This window comes from Lycium ferocissimum, chromosome 5 (genome assembly GCF_029784015.1).
Source record: "Lycium ferocissimum isolate CSIRO_LF1 chromosome 5, AGI_CSIRO_Lferr_CH_V1, whole genome shotgun sequence".
Taxonomy (NCBI): domain Eukaryota; kingdom Viridiplantae; phylum Streptophyta; class Magnoliopsida; order Solanales; family Solanaceae; genus Lycium; species Lycium ferocissimum.
The window spans coordinates 75,376,757-75,396,867 of NC_081346.1; the positions used below are offsets into that span (position 1 = coordinate 75,376,757).

A 20,111-nucleotide genomic window follows, 5' to 3' on the forward strand; every position below is an offset into this window, starting at 1 on the left:
GGGCAAATATTAGTGACCAGCAATTTGAGAGGCAACCCGTATAAGGACAATCATCCATATTGCTCACTTATATATGAGAGTAGTGGATTGGGCACAGGTTGGCTTTACTAAAGTTTGGGTTTGCGCCTTGTGTACCCCTGACTTAGTTTTAAATATACTCCATAATATCTTTTCATCTCTTTACATTTTTGAGACCTTGGATAACAATTAATAGCACTCTCAATCGTTCTACCTTATTTTCATTCTTCATAAGGTAGTACCGGTGGAATGAAAGCAACATCACGTGGGACTAAATAGGAGCCAAATCCAGCACTTTAATTTCCATAGGAAGAATCAACTGAAATCTCCATTCCATAAATCAGCTATGACACCTTATGGTTATGGAAGATTTTTAATTCTTTGCTTGTCCATTCTCCTTCTGCGATCACGTAGCTTTAGCAAGGAATCACTTAGCACATCTCCTTTGCAACTTCGTGGCTTTGGGAGACACTATTTGGAGCGCCTCCCTCCCTTACAACTTTAATGGAGAACCGTTTGGATAGACAAAAAGAGATTTGTCCCTATAGATTGCCCCCATTGTTAGAGATTAGATCTGATTTGCGAGAGAAGAGATGAAGGGCAGATTTGGTCCCCCTGGGCGTGCTAGAATTTGTAAACAACAAATTTCGGAGTCGAGAACATAAATAATCAAGACAAGAAAATTGAGTAGCAAAATGTAGTATTTGATTTCAATAATGTTGAGTGTTACAATCTCTATATAATCCTCTGATTCTCCAACAATAATGTAAACTATGTTGAACTTGAATTTGATTTAGATTAAGGGCCTGAGTAGCTTGATCTGGAACCTTCGTCTTTGATTTGGATTATTTGCCACGAACAAGTAACTTGATCTTGAACGCCTTGATATTCGTCTTCGTTCTTAGTCTTCAACTTGGACTTGAACTTGTAGAGAAGTATATGGTATTTGATCGACAAGCTCTCTTCTAGCCTTTTGTTCTTAATTCCTCCTTTTTTGTGAGTTATGAGGACCCCTATTTATAGTTTTAGGAGAGGTGTAGCTCTGCGATCTGATTGGCCAGAGCATGTCATCCGTACACTTGGCATGACTTCATTGGCTCATTAGATTTGACTTGGATTGACACCTCATTTGACACATGACATGGCCCTGGATTTGGAGATGGAATTGGACTTTGGGCTATTAAAGTGGACTCATCATTTGGGGCCCAATTAAATGGATTAGCCCAATGTGTTGAAACTGGATGATATTAACCTCATTATTTGAACTATTTTCTTGAATATAGTTCAAATTAATTTATGGATTTGAATCCAATAAAAATTCATCTCTTACAAACTTATATTAAAAATTATGGATTACTTTCACCATTTTTAAATTACATTTTTTATACAATGCCCAATTTTATGTTTTATATAAGGTAAAAGGGTCAAAAATATCCTTTACTTTGGGAAAAGGGCTAAAAATATCATCTGAATTAATTTTGGGTCAAAAATACCCCTCTCGGCTCTCACCATTAAAGTTTTCAAATATACCCTCTCTTAATAGAAATTCCCAAATTCTTCAAAATAACCTGATTTCATTTTTAAAAATTGTTCCATTATTTAAGCCGACCCAACTAATAATAACCCGATTTCATTTCTTTGAGAGAATTTAAGGGGAATAAAATGATAGTATAGTGCATTTAATAAGGATGAAAAAGGTATGGTATTGAAATTAGATGTAACCGTTTTGGAATATGTCAGCAAAAATGAAGGAAAACATGTGGTCTCCTAATTTTTAGGAAGCTGTTTTACTACGGAACTCTTAATTAAATTGTTATGAAATGTTAACAATATGTAAATATTTTTATATTGTTGTCTACTTATGTTTTTTTCTCTTTTTTTTTTTTTAGGCCTAACTTTTGCCCGAATAGACCTACTTTGTTTTGAAACTCTGCATTGCGATTTTTTTTTTTTTTTACTGAGCCGGGATGCGAACCTAGAACCTCGAGTATTTTAAGCGAAGGGCAAAAATTAATGACCAGCAATTTGAAGGACAAAAATTAAAGACCCCCGGTATAAGGACAATCGTCCATATTGCTCACTTATATATATGAGAGGAGTGGATTAGGCTAACTTATAAAGCACATGTGCAGCTTACTAAAGTTTTGGGTTTAGGCCACAGGCCGCTAATTCAATTGTAATAATGAAAAATATAAACAAAATTATTGTAGATAATACATGGAGATATACATATTAGTGTCTACATTTAGTTTTATACATTTATTTCTACCAAGAAAAAGAAATTTTTATGCACAAAAATTAAAGTTGACATCCTAATAAGCATAAAACTGTGTGTTGAAAAGAAAAAGAAAAAAACGAATTCTGGAGAAATGGGAAAATAGAAAAAGGAATAAGAATATAGCATGTGGGTGTTAGTGGAAACCTCTTTTTCTCATAGCATTGACTTGATATCAAAATTAAAAAAAAAAAAATCTCTTAATAAACCTTAACTTTCTACAAATCGAAATGTTATAAAAATGAATACAGAACAGTATAAGTTCATATCAGAAACTTAATTACTAACTTTTAAATAAAAATAATAAGTCAATATCACATAAAAAGGTTTGAAGATATCAAGTTGTACCGCTTCAACATCATCTGGCGATAATATCTCCTTATATTAAGTTGTACCCCTGACTTAGTTTTAAACAAACCCACAATATCTGCATGCATGCTCTCATTTTCTGCAAAACTGGTAATTGTTAAAAAATGAATGATTTGATGGAAAAATCATCAAAGTTATTAGGTACAAGTGAAGGGATTGATAGAATAAGTTATTTGCCAGATGGTATACTCCACGATACCCTTTCATCTCTCGACATATTTGATGTGTTTCACTTAAGTATTTTGTCTAAAAGATGGAACTATATATGGAGGACAATGCCTTACTTGTATTTCGATATTTTTCGCTTTGGTAATGAACGGATTAATCGGCCTAAGGACTGCGAAATGGTTAAGACATTCAATGATTTTATCAATTGGATCTTAATTACCCAATGCGTGGAAAATCTTGTTTGCTTTAAGCTCTGTTGTGGTAATCTTTTTGATGAGGGGGCTATTTTCCGTTGGATTCGTGTTGCAACACGTCGAAATGTTCAAGAACTTGTGTTAAGGTTTGATCCTGCTGAGACATTTGAGTTGCCATATTGTGTTGCGACTAGTGAGTCTTTACGAGTTTTGAAATTACGGCTTGATGGGGCGATACTTAAGCTGCCTAATCATATGGGATTTTCCCAGCTCAAATTGCTTCATCTCACGGAAGTTGAGTTATCAAATGAGCACTTGACGAGTTGCTTGTTCTCAAAATGTCCTGTTCTAGAAAAATTGATATTGGAAGAGTGTATTCTTGAAACTATGACTGTGCTTGATATTGCTTCGACGTCTTTGGTTTATGTGGCTATAAAATCTGATGTTAAAGATGGAGAAATTTACAGAAATTGTAATGTCAAAATTTCTTGCCCGAATCTCAAGGTCTTGAAATATGGTGCTCCAATTGCAAAGGATATAGTTCTAGAGAATCTCTTCTCTATAGAAGTTGTTCACATCGTCTTTGTTAATCCGTGTGGCCCAGTAGAAGAACTTGGCAGGCTTGTGCATAAGATGATCAAGAATATTCCTTCTACATCAGCTTTGAAATTATGCATCGATTCCATTTCGGGTCTGCATAGTGTATCTCGTGAAGTAAGAAACTTTCCAGTCACGTTTTATAAGCTCAAGTCCTTAAAATTGACAGTGGGAATTGATGAATCCTGGATGCAAGTCATGATGCTATTGCTCAAGTATTCTCCTAATTTAGAGATTCTTAATTTGTTTTCTCATGAGAATTTTGATAGGGATAAGAACTGGAAGATGCATGACCCTAGCGAAGGCATTGTGTGTTTGGAATCTCATCTAAAGTTGATTAAGTTGACTGATTTCATGTATGAAGAAAATGAGATGGAGCTACTAAGGTTTTTCCTGAAGAATGCACAGGTATTGGAAAAACTAATAATTGTTTGGGCTGACAATGCTGACATATCAGAAGAGGCATCTGAGGAGGTTTTAAAGTATCCCAGAACTTCTTCACATGTTGTTGTGACATTTCTTGATTTCAAACCCAAACCAAGTTCTCCTTACCGGTACAATATGGTTTAAAAGAGGTTTTGATTGTTAGAAGCTATGTTGGATCCTAAAAAAACGTACTACTTTTGGAAGATCCGACGCGCATCTGACTACATTTTTTGAATGACGTACCCTTTTTGAGAGTTATTCTCTTTAAAACTAGACTGTATGAGCAGCCACCTGACACCTTAAGTTTATGAATATCTACTACTGTTTTGCCTTTTCAAAGAGCATAGAAAGTTCAGCTGGACAATCCTCAATGAAGCATGTTTGACTCATCACTCAGGACAAAGAAATGTTCAATTTGTCAACAGATGTTACATGCGTCTCCAAGATTTATAAAGTATCAGTCATCTGCACTGAACGGTAGTTGTTGACCTTATAAACATGTTCTATTCTATTCTTGGACTCGCTTGGGTCATGCCACACACAATTAAAGACACATATGAATGCTGGTGCTTATGAAGAGTTTCGTAAAGCTATGAAGAAGATCTGGATGTCCCTGCAAGTATTTGTGGTGCGTTTGGACAGAAAGGAATTGCAGAGGCTTTGATGGGATTTCGACTCCAAAACACTTCCTAAAAGCTAGATTTTTGTGTAACTTATTTAGCTTGAGCAACTTAAGCCCGGTAAATTGGGCTGATCAAATTTTAGACTTTGTTAGCTCCCTAGTCCTAGCATAGTCACTTATGTTGGAGCTAACACGACCTCTTTTGTAACTTCTGCATCTTCCGTTACTTCATTAAATAGTATGGATAATTTCTCTTTGCTCGAAATATCTAAGTAAAGAGCCTTTTTTTTTTTTTGGTTGAGACAATGAGTATTCTGGATCTAAATATATGGATTAAAGAGAGACTAACTAAATACTCATTCTTAACTAAACAGTTAACCTTACTTGTTTGGATGGTTGATACTATTGAATTGTATTGTGTTGTTAGTTTAAATATAATGTTCAATTTGATTATTTGTACTTATTGTATCGTCTCGTAAATCTATCGTATGCAACGATGAAAAGTCCTATTTCAATTTTATATAACGACCGATTTGCTGTGATCTCGTCGTTACTTTGTTCACCCCACCCCCCTCATTTTCTCTTTGCTTATTATCTAATAATCGTATTTATCTTTTATGCTTGTTATGCTTTCTATAGTATCATGCCATGGTTGCTTCACTCGTGAAATTTCCTTTTCTGACATGCTTTTTCTTGAGATCTCTTCTTAAAGTAACCACATTCTGGGAATTGATCACCCTCCATGTATCCCTCTACATAAAAAGTGAATCTTTTTTTTTTTTAAATTGCAAAAAACAAAACAGCATAAAACAAGAAAACTAACAAACACCAAAAAGGGTCTTACAGTAAATGAGTTTCTTGAAGAAAAACAGAGAAATTAGAAAAAAATTGAATCTTTTTCAAAGAACTGAAGAAAATAAAGAAAGAAAGCTAAACAATACTGAAAAGGGTCTTACAGTAAATGAATTTCTTGAGGAAAATGAAAGAGAATTAACAGAACCAGTCCAAGAAGAAGAATTACAAGTGGTGTGAATTTTGGAAGTTGAAAAGGCGGATTTAGAAAGTCGAAAAAAATGGTGAGAAGCCATTGTAGAGGAGAAAGAAGCAGTGGCTTCCATGGAAAAAAATGAGAAGAAAACAATCAGAATAGGAAAAGTGGATTAAAGATTGAAGCTTTATTTTTCTTCTTCGTTCACTTTTTCTTTCTATCAGACTGTTGGTTGGTACTTTGGTTTATTATCCATTAGCACAGAGGTGTAATCTATTGGTCTATCTCCTAGAGTACTACTAGTAGCTAAGTTGTAGTATTGTGTGCATAGGGGACTACCTTAATATCCTACTCCCTCAACTCATTTTGCCTTTTAATTTCCCCACTCTTTTGGCCTTTTTGGGTTTTCCTATTTACTCCCTCCGGTCTAAAATAATTGAGGTTTTAAGTTTGGACACATAGATTAAGAAATTTACTAACTCTTAAAAGTTAAGAGGGCTTTGGACAAAGATACCCTTAATTATGATTTTATTTTCTTTTTAGGTTGACATAATTATCAAGAGATATGAGATTGTGTTAAGGGTAAATTTGGAAAAAAGAACTAAATACCTTCTTGATAGACTATAACCTTAATAATTTTGAACCAACTTTTAGAAGCTAAATCCTCAATTATTTTGGACCAGAGGGAGTACTTTCTTTCCTTCTGTTTCTATCTTCTTTAAATATTTATACATTGATTATACATTTCTGAGAAAATTTTGTAAATAAAGCTATAGTTTGCGTATTTATGAAATGTAGCTACAATATAGTTTAGAGTTGTATCAGGGCATACAATTGCGCTGAAATCATGGGTATCAGTTGTATCAATGCTAGTATCAACCGAAATCACACAAAGAACAGTATCATGAGGATATTAGGTATATCAGTGCATGTTGTATATCAGTTGTATCAGTGCCTAATGTATCAACTGAAATCGAAAGAAAAGGTTGAATCACGAGGGTATCAACTGGATCGCATGCATACTGTATTAACTGAAATCACACAAAAGAGCTATATCACAAGGGTATCACCTGAATCAGTGTGCATACTGTATCAACTTAAATAGCACGAAAGAGCTGTATCACGAGGGTATCAACTATATTAGCGCATAACTGTATCAACTGAAATCGCACGAAAACGATTGTATCGACACATATATTTAGCATGTGTATTTGCTACAAAATATAAAATGTAACCACATTTCGTAATTTTTTGGAACTATAACTGTGTATCGTAAATTCTGTATAAGTATTTGTCACATCATGTAATTTTTCCTTTAGTTTTTGCCCTTTTGGCCTTTATGGTTTTCCTATTTGCTTTCTTTCCTTCTTTTTTTTTCTTTAAATATTTATACATTGATTATATACATATATTTTTCCTTATTGGTTACTCCATTATATATTCTTTTTCTTGGATTTAATTCTTTATCCCTAACTTTTTAAATAATTTTAATCTGCCCCCATCTCCTTAATCAGCCCCTCATCATCTGTTGGAATAGAAGTTAAGAAAATAAAAAGAAATTTCCTTCTCTTTTACCTGAATCTTCTTGGCAAGTCCTGCAAATATTTTTCCACAGTCAAACCCATAGTCAATAGTATCAACATTCTTTTTGGTTCAAATATCCCTACAAGGGTTTTTTGTGTTTCTTTGTATAATCTAAGGTTGCAAGAAAGAAAGGATAATTGAGTTGAATTCTTGAAGTGGTTAAAATTATGGTGAAATCATTAGAGAATGTTGCACCATTCTTGTTAAAGTGTTATGAGATGGTGGAAGATGAATCAACCAATGGTTTGATTTCTTGGAATGAATCTGACGAGAATAGTTTCATCATATGGGATGTTCCTAAATTTTCATCTGAATTGCTTCCTAAATACTTCAAACATAGCAATTTCTCTAGCTTCATTCGTCAACTCAACATCTATGTATGTTTCAACTTTCTTGGATTTCATTTCAAATTATATCTGGTACCATATGTTGTGTTTCTCTGTTGTTACTGTTCTTTTTCCCTTTTCAAGTTTCTTGGATTTCATTTCAAATGTTTTTTTTATTTGTTATAGTGGTCTCGCTTTTCGGTTGGATTAGGCTTTGTGGTAGTCTGGAGCACCATGTCTGTCCTAGTATTAGCCTTATTCATATAGTTTCTTGCTTTTATGATATTTTTGGACCATATGTTGTTTGTTGTGTTTACCTGTTGTTAATGTTCTTTTTCAGAATGCTTTATACTGTTTTCCGTATTAGTTGCCATGTTTTCTTCATTGTTGTGATTACTTTTTCATAGCTACTTTGATTTGCTGCACTTGAGCCGAGGGTCTTCCGGAAATAGCCTCTCTATCTCCACGAGGTAGGGGTAAGATTTGCGTACACACCACCCTCCCCAGACCCCACTTGTGGGGTTACCCTGGGCATGTTGTTGTTGTTGTTATTAGTCAACTTGTTGTGGTGTTTTGTTTTTTTGAATTGTGTTGGATTTTGATGGTTCTGAGTTAGGTTAGTAATGTAACACGGGGTTTAGCCTAAATTACTTAAATAGGATGGAAAGAATATGGTGACAATGATTGAGATAGGTTAGTAATGTAACACGGGGTTTAGCCTAAATTACTTAAATAGGAAGGAAAGAATATGGTGACAATGATTGAGATAACAATCTGGATTGGTGGTCCTTTTTCCCCTTTTTCATGATGTTCATGATGTGTGTCATTTAGATTATTTTAGTTCTGATTATTGCACATGTTTAGCTTACCGAGGACATGACCTTAGATAGGAGGGTTTGGAGGTTGCGGATTAGGGTAGAAGATTAGTTGGTAGTTGAGCGTTCTCTCGCTCTCCTGCGGGATAGGCTTAGTCGTACCTGTACCTACTTTCTTACTAGTACTATTAGCACTATTCTCGTAGTTTCTTGTTCTTCGATTTTGTGTTTATTGTGCTCCGGTTATCACATTATTTCGCTGTTGTTACTGTTATTTCTTCGGATTGCTTACTGCTTTCATTTCTGGGTTCCCTTTTTCAAACTGCTTTGAAATGCTTTTTACCTAAGCCGTGGTTCTATCGGAAACAACCTCTCTATCTCTACGAGGTAGGGATAAGGTCTGTGTACACTCTACCCTCCTAGACCCCACCACTGGGATTACACTGGGTATGTTGTTGTATTGCATATCTTGATTATTTTTGGAGTTAAGACAGCTTCTTTGGGTAGTGATCTGTGTGTTTTGGTGAGGTTATAAAGCAGTTTTCTGAGGTAAATGTCTTTCTTTGTCACTTGTTTATCTTTCTATTTGTGTTTCCTTTCTTTTTTCTGGGCTGAAGGTTTTTTTTATTTGGGGGGTGGGGGGAGGTAGGTTGGGGAGTGAAGACTCTGGAATATATTACTTACTGGCGGTCACTGCCATTTAATTCGCTCCAAAGAGATGATGGGATGATCTGACCATTCATTTAGAAAGCTTTTGTTTTATGGATTTGTTGAAGAGAACTTTTTTTCTGAATTGGGTAAATTTTTGAGTGGTTAGGTCCATCAAAGAGGGAAAAGGTAGTAGATGTTTGTGCTTGTACGACTGGGACATCAACTCTCTTTGTTTGATAGCTGTCTGCTTAACTATGGAAACTATTTGTCCATATCAATGGGAAAAAAAGTTTATGTAGTTTTGACGAGACTGAATTACAAATGGCTTGTACTTACTCAATTATTTTAAGAAAAGAATATGCCAGGGGAAGGATGAAAAACCTATATTTGTTGCAATTAATTGCTCCATGGTATGTAAATATCCTCAGCATCTTTATTTTTTCTTGGATGTACAGTTTGGAGCAAAGTGTCTGTTTTACTTATCAAGCTACTTTATTGTACTAGCTTCTTATCTAATTTAAACCAAGTGGGCTGCACTTTTCAAGTATCTAAGAAGCACTGTACTTGGCCCCTTCGGGACATCCGATAAAATCGGATCAGCACTGTAATTAAAAGCTCAAGAATATAATTTACTTTCTCATGTGTATAGCATTACTCTATTTGCAATAAACAGGTCCTTCTCTGACCTTGACATAATGGAAGATTGTATCAATCTATTATTGTTACATTATTAGGGCTCACTATGAGCTTCATGTTGTCCTTTCTGTTGTGGATGTGGACTTCGGTTTTCATAGTTTAGGAAGATTTTTGGACTTTCCGATTATTGCTTTCATTAAAATTATCATTGTTGTCTACCGGTTGAAAGGGTTGCTAGTTTCAGAAATGTTGGTCTATGTTCACTACATAGCTGTTCTTGTAATCGTATTTGCCATCTGTGATTAATATTCATGATAATTTTTCTGATTGACAATTTCAGAGGTGGCTAGTTAATAATGACAAGTCATTTGTGTTGCTTATTGGTTTGTTGAAGTCTAATTCTTGAGATTTTTAATTTTTCAGGGTTTCCATAAAACTGATACAGATAGATGGGAATTTTCAAATGATAGCTTTCTGAAAGGCCAAAAGCAATTTTTAAAGAATATTGTTAGAAGGAAACAGTCAAGTGTAGTCCAAAAGAAACCGGAGGAGACCAACTCTGAAGAAAATAAGAGTGTTCGACTGTGGAAAGAAGTTGAGAATCTCAAGGCTGATAAAAACGATCTGACGCAGGAGTTAGTCAAGCTGAGGCAACACCAGCAGAATTCAGAGAGTAAGTTGATACTTGTACGAGAACAACTCAAAGTTATGGAGAAAAATCAGCAACAAATGCTCTCCTTCATTGTTATGGCTATGCAAAGCCCAAGTTTTTTGGTTCAGTTCTTCCAGCCCAAGGAAAACAATTGGCGTACGACTGAAAATAGTAATAATATACTGAGTGATGTTGAAGAAGATATGCCATCTGATCGAGCAATTGTTGAAGAAGATATGCCATCTGATCGAGCAATTGTGAGGTATCATCCTCCCACTCATGAAGTTGCATGTGCTGAGCCTGAACCTGCATTGGATACTCAGAAGAAACCTATGGAGCTCGATCTTTCTTCCGATGAAATAAAAGATCTGTTCTCCAATATAGATTTCTTCTCGGGATTAATGGATGAAAAGCTGCTTTCCTTTGAAAATAGTGTCGTCCCTCTTACTTTGCCAGATATCTCTGATGCTGATGATGACATGTTGGAACAGCTGCTTTTGTCGTGTCCAATAACAGAGAATAAAGAAGGCGAAGGCGAAGAGAGAGATAATAAAGCTCATTCCCATGCTGACATGGAGGCTGACTTGTCGTTCCAGCCAATAGAGTGTGGAACTTTTGTAGGTTCAGAGGAGCGCCTCGAAGATAAAAAGATGGAGACTCTATCAGACAACTCAAGTAAAATGGATAGACTAACTGAAAAGATGGGGCATACTAAATTCTGAAGGAGCCCAACACACTAAAGCTTGGTTTGATCAAACCACTGAGTATTGGAAACAGGCTATAGCGCTTTCTCCCGGCGATTATATTGAAGCACATAATTGGTTGAAGATCACAAGACGGTACTTCCAATACTGAGATATACCGGAAGATGTATTGTGTTACTACTGTTGAATCTTCCTTGTTTTACATCACTCTTTGGTCACTAAGTCTTTTATGGCCCCATACGTTTTGTTTCTTCTTTTTGAATCTATTGAGGGAGCGAATATTGTAACTCGGTATATGCATAGTTGAAATATTATAGAATGCTGCTAAAAGCTTAATTGATTTTCCAAATGCAGTTAAATAGAATCTGGTAGTGGCTATCTCTATTACATGCCAGCGTCCTTTTTGAATTGAGGAGAGTACTTCATAGTTGCACAGCTGAATTAATAGCAAATTGGGCAAAACATTCTCCACAAAATGTCTGAGCTTGGCATACATCTAGCTATCTTTGTGATTAATAAAAGTGGTGGGATTGACTCTGATTAGTGAAGACATTTCCCTACTTATGTTATTTCTAATTTAAATAATCTCCATCTATTCAGTGGATTCAAACAAAAAAAAAATGATATCAAACCAGTAAGTATTTTAATTGGAACTGACCTAAATAAACGAAAACGACGGGATATTATAAGTGGCAGAATAATTTACTGTCACGATCTACTAATATTAAATCTTTGTCGTTTTGAAGGGGTGCATATTATAATTTAAAAGAATCTTATATATCAGAATAAAAGAGAGAAAAATAATACAACTTCACATGCACATTCTTACTAAAATCAATCAGCCTTTGTCTAAGTAAATGACCAGGCACCTAAATGCAAGATTCTTGTCAAATTTCCTTACTAACAAAACCACCATTATCACCAAGCTGCAACCTTTACTACTATTACTAATACCCCATGGAATGCTCATTTGAGAAATCTCTTAAAAATTGGTCAATACTATAAAGCACTCATTCTTTACCATCAAATGCTTTAATCTAGAGCCACTCCAAATGCCTTCACTTTCCCTTCGCTCACCAACATTACGAAACGTAGCTATAGTTTGTGTATTAACAAAACATAGCTACAATTATGTATCAGACAGAAAATTGTATCAAACGGGTATCAGTTCTATCAAAGAAGTATCATATGTATCGGTATAATTAGCTGAAATCGCGCAAAAGAGCTGTATCAGCGCTGATAGCTACATTTCATTTTTTTATTTTTTTTTGAAACTATAACTATATTTCGTAAATACAATCTAAATTTTTGTCACGTTACGTATTTTCCCTACTATAAAATGCACTGAAAATCAATCAATCACCCTTTGTCTAATCCAAGTAAATGACCAGACACCTCCACCTCGTACCTCTTCACAAAAATACCAAGTTCTTGTCACATTTCCACACTAACAAAACCACCATCATCACCAAATCTGCAACCTTTACTACTACTACAACTACCCCATGGAATACCCATTTAAGAAATCTCTCAAAAAATGGTCAACATTACAAAGCACTCATTCTTTACCATCAAATGCTCCAATTTGGAAATACCCCAAATGCCTTCACTTTCCCTTTTGCTCTCAAATCTTCAGCTTTTCTTTCCATTCCCATCACTGGAAAACAAATCCATTGCCATGTTATCAAGTTGGGGTGTAAATATGAGCCTTTTGTTCAAACAGCTTTGATCTCCATGTACTGTAAATGTAACTTAACTGAACTTGCACGGAAGGTGTTCGATGAAATGCCTGAAAGAAATCTTACTGTTTGTTATAATGCTTTGATTTCTGGGTATGTTCAGAATAGTGATTTCTTAAATGGGTTTTCGTTGTTTAATGAAATGAGGCTGAGAGGAGTGGAGTTTAATGCGGTTACTATTTTGGGATTGGTTCCAGCTTTAACTGATCCTGAGTGTTTGTTTTTGGGAATGTGTTTGCATTGTTTGAATGTTAAGTGTGGATTGGATAATGATTTGGCTATTGCAAACTGTTTGTTGACAATGTACGTGCGTTGCGCGTGCATGGAGTTAGCGAGGAAGTTGTTTGATCACATACCGGAGAAGGGGTTGATCACATGGAACGCGATGATCTCAGGATACGCGCAAAATGGGTTGGCTGCAGAAGTTTTGGAGCTTTATCATGAGATGGATTCATTGCAGGTAGGGGTGTCAAAGGGGCTGGGTGGACTAGATTTGGGCAGGTCAAAATGGGATGAGTGAATGACCCGTCCAAAAGTTACATGGCCTAGATGGTCTAAAACGCGGGTCATACCTCAACCCACCCAGTCCTTACTAAGTTTTATTTTCTTCGTTTGATTTTTTATAATTTTTTAAGTATCTAATAATTATTTTTTTAATTATGGCTACATATAACATATCAGATTAAAAAAATATCTTTTTGGAAATATTTTTATAAGATTGTTATGTGTCAATTTGGGCTACATAAATCAGCCCAATTTTTAGATGAGTTGAAATGGGTTGAGCTAATAAATGGGTGGGTCAATAATCCCGCCCAAACTTGAACAGGTTGGTGGTTTATGTTTTCATGGGCTAATTTTGCCACTCCTAATTGCAGGTGAATCCTGATGCGGTGACATTTGTTGGGGTTTTATCAGCTTGTGCTAATCTTGGTAATCAAATGATTGGTTTTGAGGTGGAACAAAAAATTAAGTCCAGTGGTATGAGGTTTAATGTATTCTTGAAGAATGCTCTAATAAATATGTATGCCAGATGTGGCAATTTGGCGAAAGCTTGGACTATTTTCGATGAGATGCCGGAGAGAAACTTGGTTTCTTGGACAGCAATAATAGGGGGGTACGGAATACACGGGCTCGGAAAAACTGCTGTGGAACTTTTCGATAAGATGATCGAGACTGGCATTCGACCTGATGGAACGGTGTTTGTCAGTGTTCTGTCTGCTTGTAGTCATGCAGGGTTGACTAAAAAGGGCTTAAATTATCTTGACTTAATGAAGAGGGAGTATGGGTTGAAGCCACGGTCTGAGCACTATTCTTGTGTTGTGGATTTATTAGGTCGTGTTGGTAGACTTGATGAAGCTCGGAAACTTATTGAATCAATGGAAGTTGAACCCGATGGTGCTGTATGGGGTGCTCTTTTGGGTGCTTGCAAGATCCACAAAAATGTTGAACTTGCAGAAATAGCTTTTAAGAAGGTTGTTGAGCTTGAGCCGACAAACATAGGCTATTACGTGCTACTTTCCAATATCTACACAGAGGCGAATAATTCAGAAGGTATATTAAGAGTTAGATTGATGATGAGAGAACGAAAGCTCAAAAAGGATCCAGGTTATAGCTATTTTGAGTGTAAAGGGAAAACTCACCTCTTTGTGGCTGGCGATAGAAGTCATCCTCAAACAAAAGAGATATACAAAATGTTAAATAGATTGGAGCATGGAGGAGCAAACAAAAATGATCAAAATCAAAAACCTCCTAATATAATGGGTGTGCATAGTGAACGTTTGGCAATTGCGTTTGCTCTATTGAACACTGAAATAGGGACTGAGATTCTTGTTATAAAGAACTTGAGAATATGTGGCGACTGTCACTCGTTTGTAAAGCGGGTCAGCAAAATTGTTGATCGGTTATTCGTGGTCAGAGATGCCACCCGTTTCCACCATTTTAGAAACGGTACATGTTCTTGTAACGATTATTGGTGACTGGTCAGACTGGTGCAACTTTGCTTTCATCAAGTCCTCGGGATCTCAATTGAACCCAACATATGCCTCATGCAAAGGATCATACTATGTCAAAGGTTTAACCTCTTCTGAGTTGGTCTATATATAAGAAAGCATGCATTCACCAGAAATTGGAAAGTTGAGTGACCATGAGATATGAATTGTCAATTGTCGTTACAGATGAAAGTGGATATAGGTTGGTTCCTTGCTACTGGCCCTGAGCAGGAAAGTGAGCTCCTCTCAGGTGGATCGAGAATTTGAAGTTTATGAGTTCCTACAACAATAGATATTTAGTTTTCTTAATACATATACAAAGTCTAGACAAATACTTTTGGGTTCACGTGAACCCATAAGTTACGTGGTCGACCCGCCTCCTGGATACTGTCAACATTAATACAAGTTTCTCAGTTGCTTGACTCTATTCTCTTTCAAAAGTTTGCATCACAAGAAAATAAGGGCAAACAAGGGAACAACTTTTGAGAAATATGTATTTGGATGTTTGATGGAGGCATCTCTAGCTTCCCTGAGCACAAGTTTTAGGGGCAAGCATCTTGATTTTTTTTTTACTATCTTTCAAGGAGGAACACGAATTTGGTTAACTTCTAGAACCTTAACAGTTGCGAGACTTAATATTAATACAGCTAAATCAACTTAGTAATATTTGGAACTTAATGAGTAAAGGTTAAATCTGTTCACAGAATTTTACCAGAACATTTTCTTGGATGCACATAATTATGTACGGCGAAGGAAAATGTGTAGACTAAGAATGTGCACAAACTCTTGAATGCTGCCACATAGCATTGAAGAGTTTCCTCCAATTTTATGCCTTATTATGTTGACGAATGATAAGAAAGTTATGTAACAGAATGGAGTAACATTGCTTACAGTCAATAACAAACTGTAAGAATAGTAGTGCCACATTATAAAAGACTGCTATCCAGGAAAAAAGAAGCTGGCCATCTTACAGACAAAAATGTCGAATAATGAAAATTCATGCACCTCTACTATCTGTTTTCCCAGCATAAAATTGTTAAATCCAATAAAATTACCCAGTCCAACACATCGTTTTGATTTTCCTGTTAAAATAGCCCCAGCGTAATCGATGAATTCACAAAAATTCCGTAGTTTTTGCACAGACTTGTATATGTATTAAATGTTCACCCTATATCTATAAATACTTGACGGTAAACACAGTTATTGTTATATATTTATTTGAGTCGGTTGTAGAGATTTGTAAATTTTAAATCCTGAATCGATCTCCTTTCCTCTCGTATTATAGATAAGGACGGACATAGAAAATAAAGGAAAAGGGTTAAATTTGCCCCTGAACTATGCGAAATGAAACATATTTTCCCTCTGTTTATAGTTGAGGTCAATATGCCCTCATTGTTACTAATTGGAGTCAAATTATGCGAAATTGAACAAATTTGCCCTTGTTTGTAAATGGTAGAAGCTTAGCACCCGGTGATGCCGATATGTAATTAAGGATTAATTTTTCAAACAGATGATAAATTTGAAGTTTTGCATAGTTTAGGGTCAAATTTGATTCTTTAGTATAGTTCAAGGCCAAATTTGACTCTTTACCCTAAAACAATTATCAAAAGAAATGAGGAATCTAAATGTGCTGCTACACTGAAAATATAAGTCTTAATGCATATGCGGCCCTCTAAATTTGCCTTTTTTTATTTTTAATTTTGGCACTTCAGCTAAGTGTGTTCCTATTGAATCCCTGAATTCGTCCTCAAGTGTGTCTATCAAATACAATCTGACTTACATAATATTCCATCTTCAATGTAGCAACATGATAATATATATTCTAATTTAATTATACCATCTTTTAGCTAAGATTAGCAGCAATTGAGAAAGCAAAAATGAGTAGCTCTTAATTAAGCCGGCAGTAAAAGAGTAGAATCAGCAAAAACCGACACATACATGACCTAAAGAATAGCCCACACGTCAAAAATATTACTCTACCTTTATTTTTCTAATTTAATTTATGCTTGTAATATAAATCATATTCATGGCGTTTGCTAGACACACCTGAGGACGAATTCAAAATTAACGGGAAATCATATGCATTAAGCCAAAATATAATGTGGTAAACCCTTACACAGACCCGCAAGAAAGCCTCAAAAGTGGCTCTCTATCCCTCTCATTCTCTGTAAAACACTGGTGGCGTCTTTGTTTCAAAATCCTACTGATAAAGCAAAGATAATCTCACTTTTCATTGAAAATCAGTCTTGTTTTCAGCTTTCTATTCGTTCAAAAAATAAAAGATTTGATGGAAAAATCATCAGCAAAACCTAAGTTATTAGGTACAAGTGCAAGTGAAGGAATTGATAGAATAAGCTATTTGCCAGATGATATACTCCACAATATCCTTTCATCTCTTTACATTTTTGATGTGGTTCACTTAAGCATTTTGTCTAAAAGATGGAACTATATATGGAGGACAATGCCTTACTTGCATTTCGATATTAATCTCTTTCGTTATGAACGGATTAAACGGCCTTGGGATTTGGTTATGGCTGAAAATTTTAAAGACTTTATCAATACGGTCTTAATTTCCCAATGTGGGGTTAGTCTTGTTTGCTTTAAGCTTTGTTGTGGCAATCTTTTTGATAAAGAGGCTATTTTTCGATGGGTTCGTGTGGCAACTAAGCGAAATGTTCAAGAACTTGTGTTAAGTTTTTGTCCTGTTGCGCAGTTTGAGTTGCCATATTGTGTTGCGACTTGTGAATCTTTACGAGTTTTGAAATTACAGCTTTATAGGGCCATACTTAAGCTGCCTAATCATATGGGATTTTCCCAGCTCAAATTGCTTAATCTTGAGAGAGTTAACTTATCGAACGAGCATTTGACATGTGGTTTGCTCTCAAAATGTCCCGTCCTAGAAAAATTGATACTGGAAGAGTGTACTTTTGGAACTACGATTGATATTGCTTCGACATCTCTGGTTTACGTGTCTCTACAGAAAGGTGATGATGATGGAGAAATTTACAGAAATTGTAATGTCAAAATTTCTTGCCCGAATCTCAAGGTCTTGAAATATGGTGCTCCAATGGCAAAGGATATAATTTTAGAGAATCTCTTCTCTATAGAAGTTGTTCACATCTTATTTTTTGATCTGGATGATGTAACCGAAGAACTTGGCATGCTTGTGCATAAGATGATCAAGAATGTTCCTTCTACATCTGCTTTGAAATTATGCTTGTTGTCCATTTGGGGTCTGTGTAGTGTATCTCAACAACTAAGAAACTTCCCGGTCACGTTTTATAACCTCAAGTCCTTAAAATTGACAGTGACAATTGATGTATTTAGCATGGAAGTCATGATGCTATTGCTCAAGCATTCTCCTAATTTAGAGGTTCTTAATTTGTTTTCCGATGATGCTGATGGCAGGGATGAAACCTTGAAGATGCATGAACCTAGTGAAAGCTTTGTGTGCTTCGAATCTCATCTAAAATCGATTAAGTTGGCTGGTTTCAAATACCATGACAATGAGATGGAGCTACTAAGGTTTTTCTTGAAGAATGCACGTGTATTAGAAAAACTGATAATTGTTTGGGATGACCCTGATGACATACCAGAAGAGGCATCGGAGGAGGTTTTGAAGTTTCCTAGAACTTCTTCAAATGTTGTCGTGACATTTCTTGATTTCAACCTCAAATCAAGATCTCGTTACCGCACAATATAGTTTAAAAGAGGTTTTGACTGTTAGTACTTAGACTAATGAGCAAGTGCATGGCACCTCTAAGTTTATGAATTTCTACTACTATTTTTCCTTTAAAAAAGCACGGAAAATTCAGCTGGACATCCCTCGATGAAGCATGTTTGACTCAGGACAACCTCAACAGAAGAAACACATCAGCATGTGTTACATGTGTCTTCAAAATTCAGAAAGTATCTGTTGTTGTTGTTGTTGACCTTTGAAACATGTCCTTTTCTACTTTGGACTCAGTTGGGCTTGCCACACAGGCACACACAATTGAAGATGCATGTGAAAAAGTTGGCTTACAAAGAGTTGATAAAGCCATTAAGAAGATCTGGATGATGATCCCCGCAAGTATTTTTGGTGTGTTTGGACAGAAGGAACCGCAGACGTTCCAAAGTACTCCCTAAGAGCTAGATGTTTTTTATCTTATTTAGCTGGAGCAACTTAACTCTGTTAAATAGTGCCATTCAACTTTTGGATTTTGTTAGCTCCTTAATCATATAGCGTAGTCGCTTCTCATGTAATCCGTGATGCCTTTTTTAATGAAACTTTTTACTTCATCAAGAAGTGTCGAAAATAATTTCAGTATGGTCTAAATATCTACGTAATAAGAAATTTTATTATGAGACGACTGATTTGTTGTCCGCTGAGTGGTAAGTATAAAGGGACTATTTTGGATCTAAATAAAGGGATTAAAGAGATTATGACTCATCATGAAATGACTCAAAAATGGATCATGGAGGTTATTCCTTAATCCTTATTTAAAGATAATTTCTTGTGTTTAATAAAGGAAACCTAATGGATCAAAAACTTGTACCTAGTCGTTTACAATTAGTCTCTTTCTTTAAATCGTTAACCAAGAATAAAGAATGACTAATTTGATTTCAATTATGCAATGCTCTGAGTTGAGACACTCAATATTTATATCAATTAAATGAATACAAGACATGTATATATGTAGTCTTACTTTAATTGATGACGATGACTTTTATGGTAAACTATTTAGTATGTTATAAAGATTAGGTATTTCTCATTCGAATTTTGGCTTGACATAGGAACAGGAATTTGGTTAACTTCTAGAACCTTAACAGTTGCGAGACTTAATATTAATACAGCTAAACCAACTTAGTAATCTTTGGAACTTAATGAGTAAAAATGACATCCATTAAAGGTTGCATCTGTTCATAGAATTTTACCAGAACATTTTCTTGGATGCACATAATTATGTAAGGCAAAGGAAAATGTGTAAACTAAGAATGTGCACGAACTCTTGAATGATGCCACATAGCATTCAGACTACGGGTCATTTGCACTTTTGTCCCTATTTTCTGCTGGTCTTTAATGCAATTTTGACACATACGGGTATAAAATCATTAAATTGATTTATTTACTAATAATATATTAACATTAAGAATAATATTTAAAAAAGAAAGAAGCCAGCGGATGGATTTTATAGAAACGCTATTCTTAAATATCCTTTAGATTTATTAACTAACTTCTTAAATATATGGTTCAACGTTAATTCATTGATTGAATAAAGAAGTTTCATTGCATTAGCGGAAAGTTGCTGAAAATACCAGACAATCAATAGGGTAAATTGGTGAGACATAATATGAACATTTTTTGAAGGGGTATATA

The 20,111-nt window shown here is 35.3% G+C and overlaps 4 protein-coding genes across 4 annotated transcripts; all 4 read left to right on the plus strand.

Annotated features, from left to right (window-relative positions):
* Positions 1-2,025: 2,025 nt before the first annotated feature.
* LOC132057490 (putative FBD-associated F-box protein At3g50710) lies at positions 2,026-4,978 on the plus strand. Its single transcript, XM_059450112.1, has 2 exons — positions 2,026-2,349; positions 2,386-4,978. Exon 2 carries the CDS (start codon positions 2,767-2,769, stop codon positions 4,189-4,191), a length of 1,425 nt encoding a protein of 474 aa, XP_059306095.1. The 5' UTR covers positions 2,026-2,349; positions 2,386-2,766; the 3' UTR covers positions 4,192-4,978.
* Positions 4,979-7,179: 2,201 nt separating this feature from the next.
* Positions 7,180-11,412, plus strand: LOC132057487 (heat stress transcription factor A-8). Its single transcript, XM_059450110.1, has 2 exons — positions 7,180-7,618; positions 10,093-11,412. The coding sequence occupies exons 1-2, from the start codon at positions 7,409-7,411 to the stop codon at positions 11,041-11,043; spliced, it is 1,161 nt and encodes a 386-aa protein (XP_059306093.1). The 5' UTR covers positions 7,180-7,408; the 3' UTR covers positions 11,044-11,412.
* Positions 11,413-12,295: 883 nt separating this feature from the next.
* Positions 12,296-15,179, plus strand: LOC132057489 (putative pentatricopeptide repeat-containing protein At3g11460, mitochondrial). The gene is made up of 2 exons (XM_059450111.1): positions 12,296-13,224; positions 13,640-15,179. Exons 1-2 carry the CDS (start codon positions 12,409-12,411, stop codon positions 14,738-14,740), a joined length of 1,917 nt encoding a protein of 638 aa, XP_059306094.1. The 5' UTR covers positions 12,296-12,408; the 3' UTR covers positions 14,741-15,179.
* A 1,711-nt stretch (positions 15,180-16,890) lies between these two features.
* Positions 16,891-18,673, plus strand: LOC132057491 (FBD-associated F-box protein At2g26860-like). The gene has a single exon (XM_059450113.1). It carries the CDS (start codon positions 17,040-17,042, stop codon positions 18,453-18,455), a length of 1,416 nt encoding a protein of 471 aa, XP_059306096.1. The 5' UTR covers positions 16,891-17,039; the 3' UTR covers positions 18,456-18,673.
* The last annotated feature ends 1,438 nt before the right edge of the window (positions 18,674-20,111 follow it).

Coding starts and splice junctions, on each gene's coding strand:
- LOC132057490 (XM_059450112.1), top strand. CDS start 2,767: ATGAATGATTTGATGGAAAAATCATCAAAGTTATTAGGTACAAGTGAA.
- LOC132057487 (XM_059450110.1), top strand. CDS start 7,409: ATGGTGAAATCATTAGAGAATGTTGCACCATTCTTGTTAAAGTGTTAT. Junction 7,619..10,092: donor TTCGTCAACTCAACATCTAT/GTATGTTTCAAC, acceptor TTAATTTTTCAG/GGTTTCCATAAAACTGATAC.
- LOC132057489 (XM_059450111.1), top strand. CDS start 12,409: ATGACCAGACACCTCCACCTCGTACCTCTTCACAAAAATACCAAGTTC. Junction 13,225..13,639: donor ATGAGATGGATTCATTGCAG/GTAGGGGTGTCA, acceptor TCCTAATTGCAG/GTGAATCCTGATGCGGTGAC.
- LOC132057491 (XM_059450113.1), top strand. CDS start 17,040: ATGGAAAAATCATCAGCAAAACCTAAGTTATTAGGTACAAGTGCAAGT.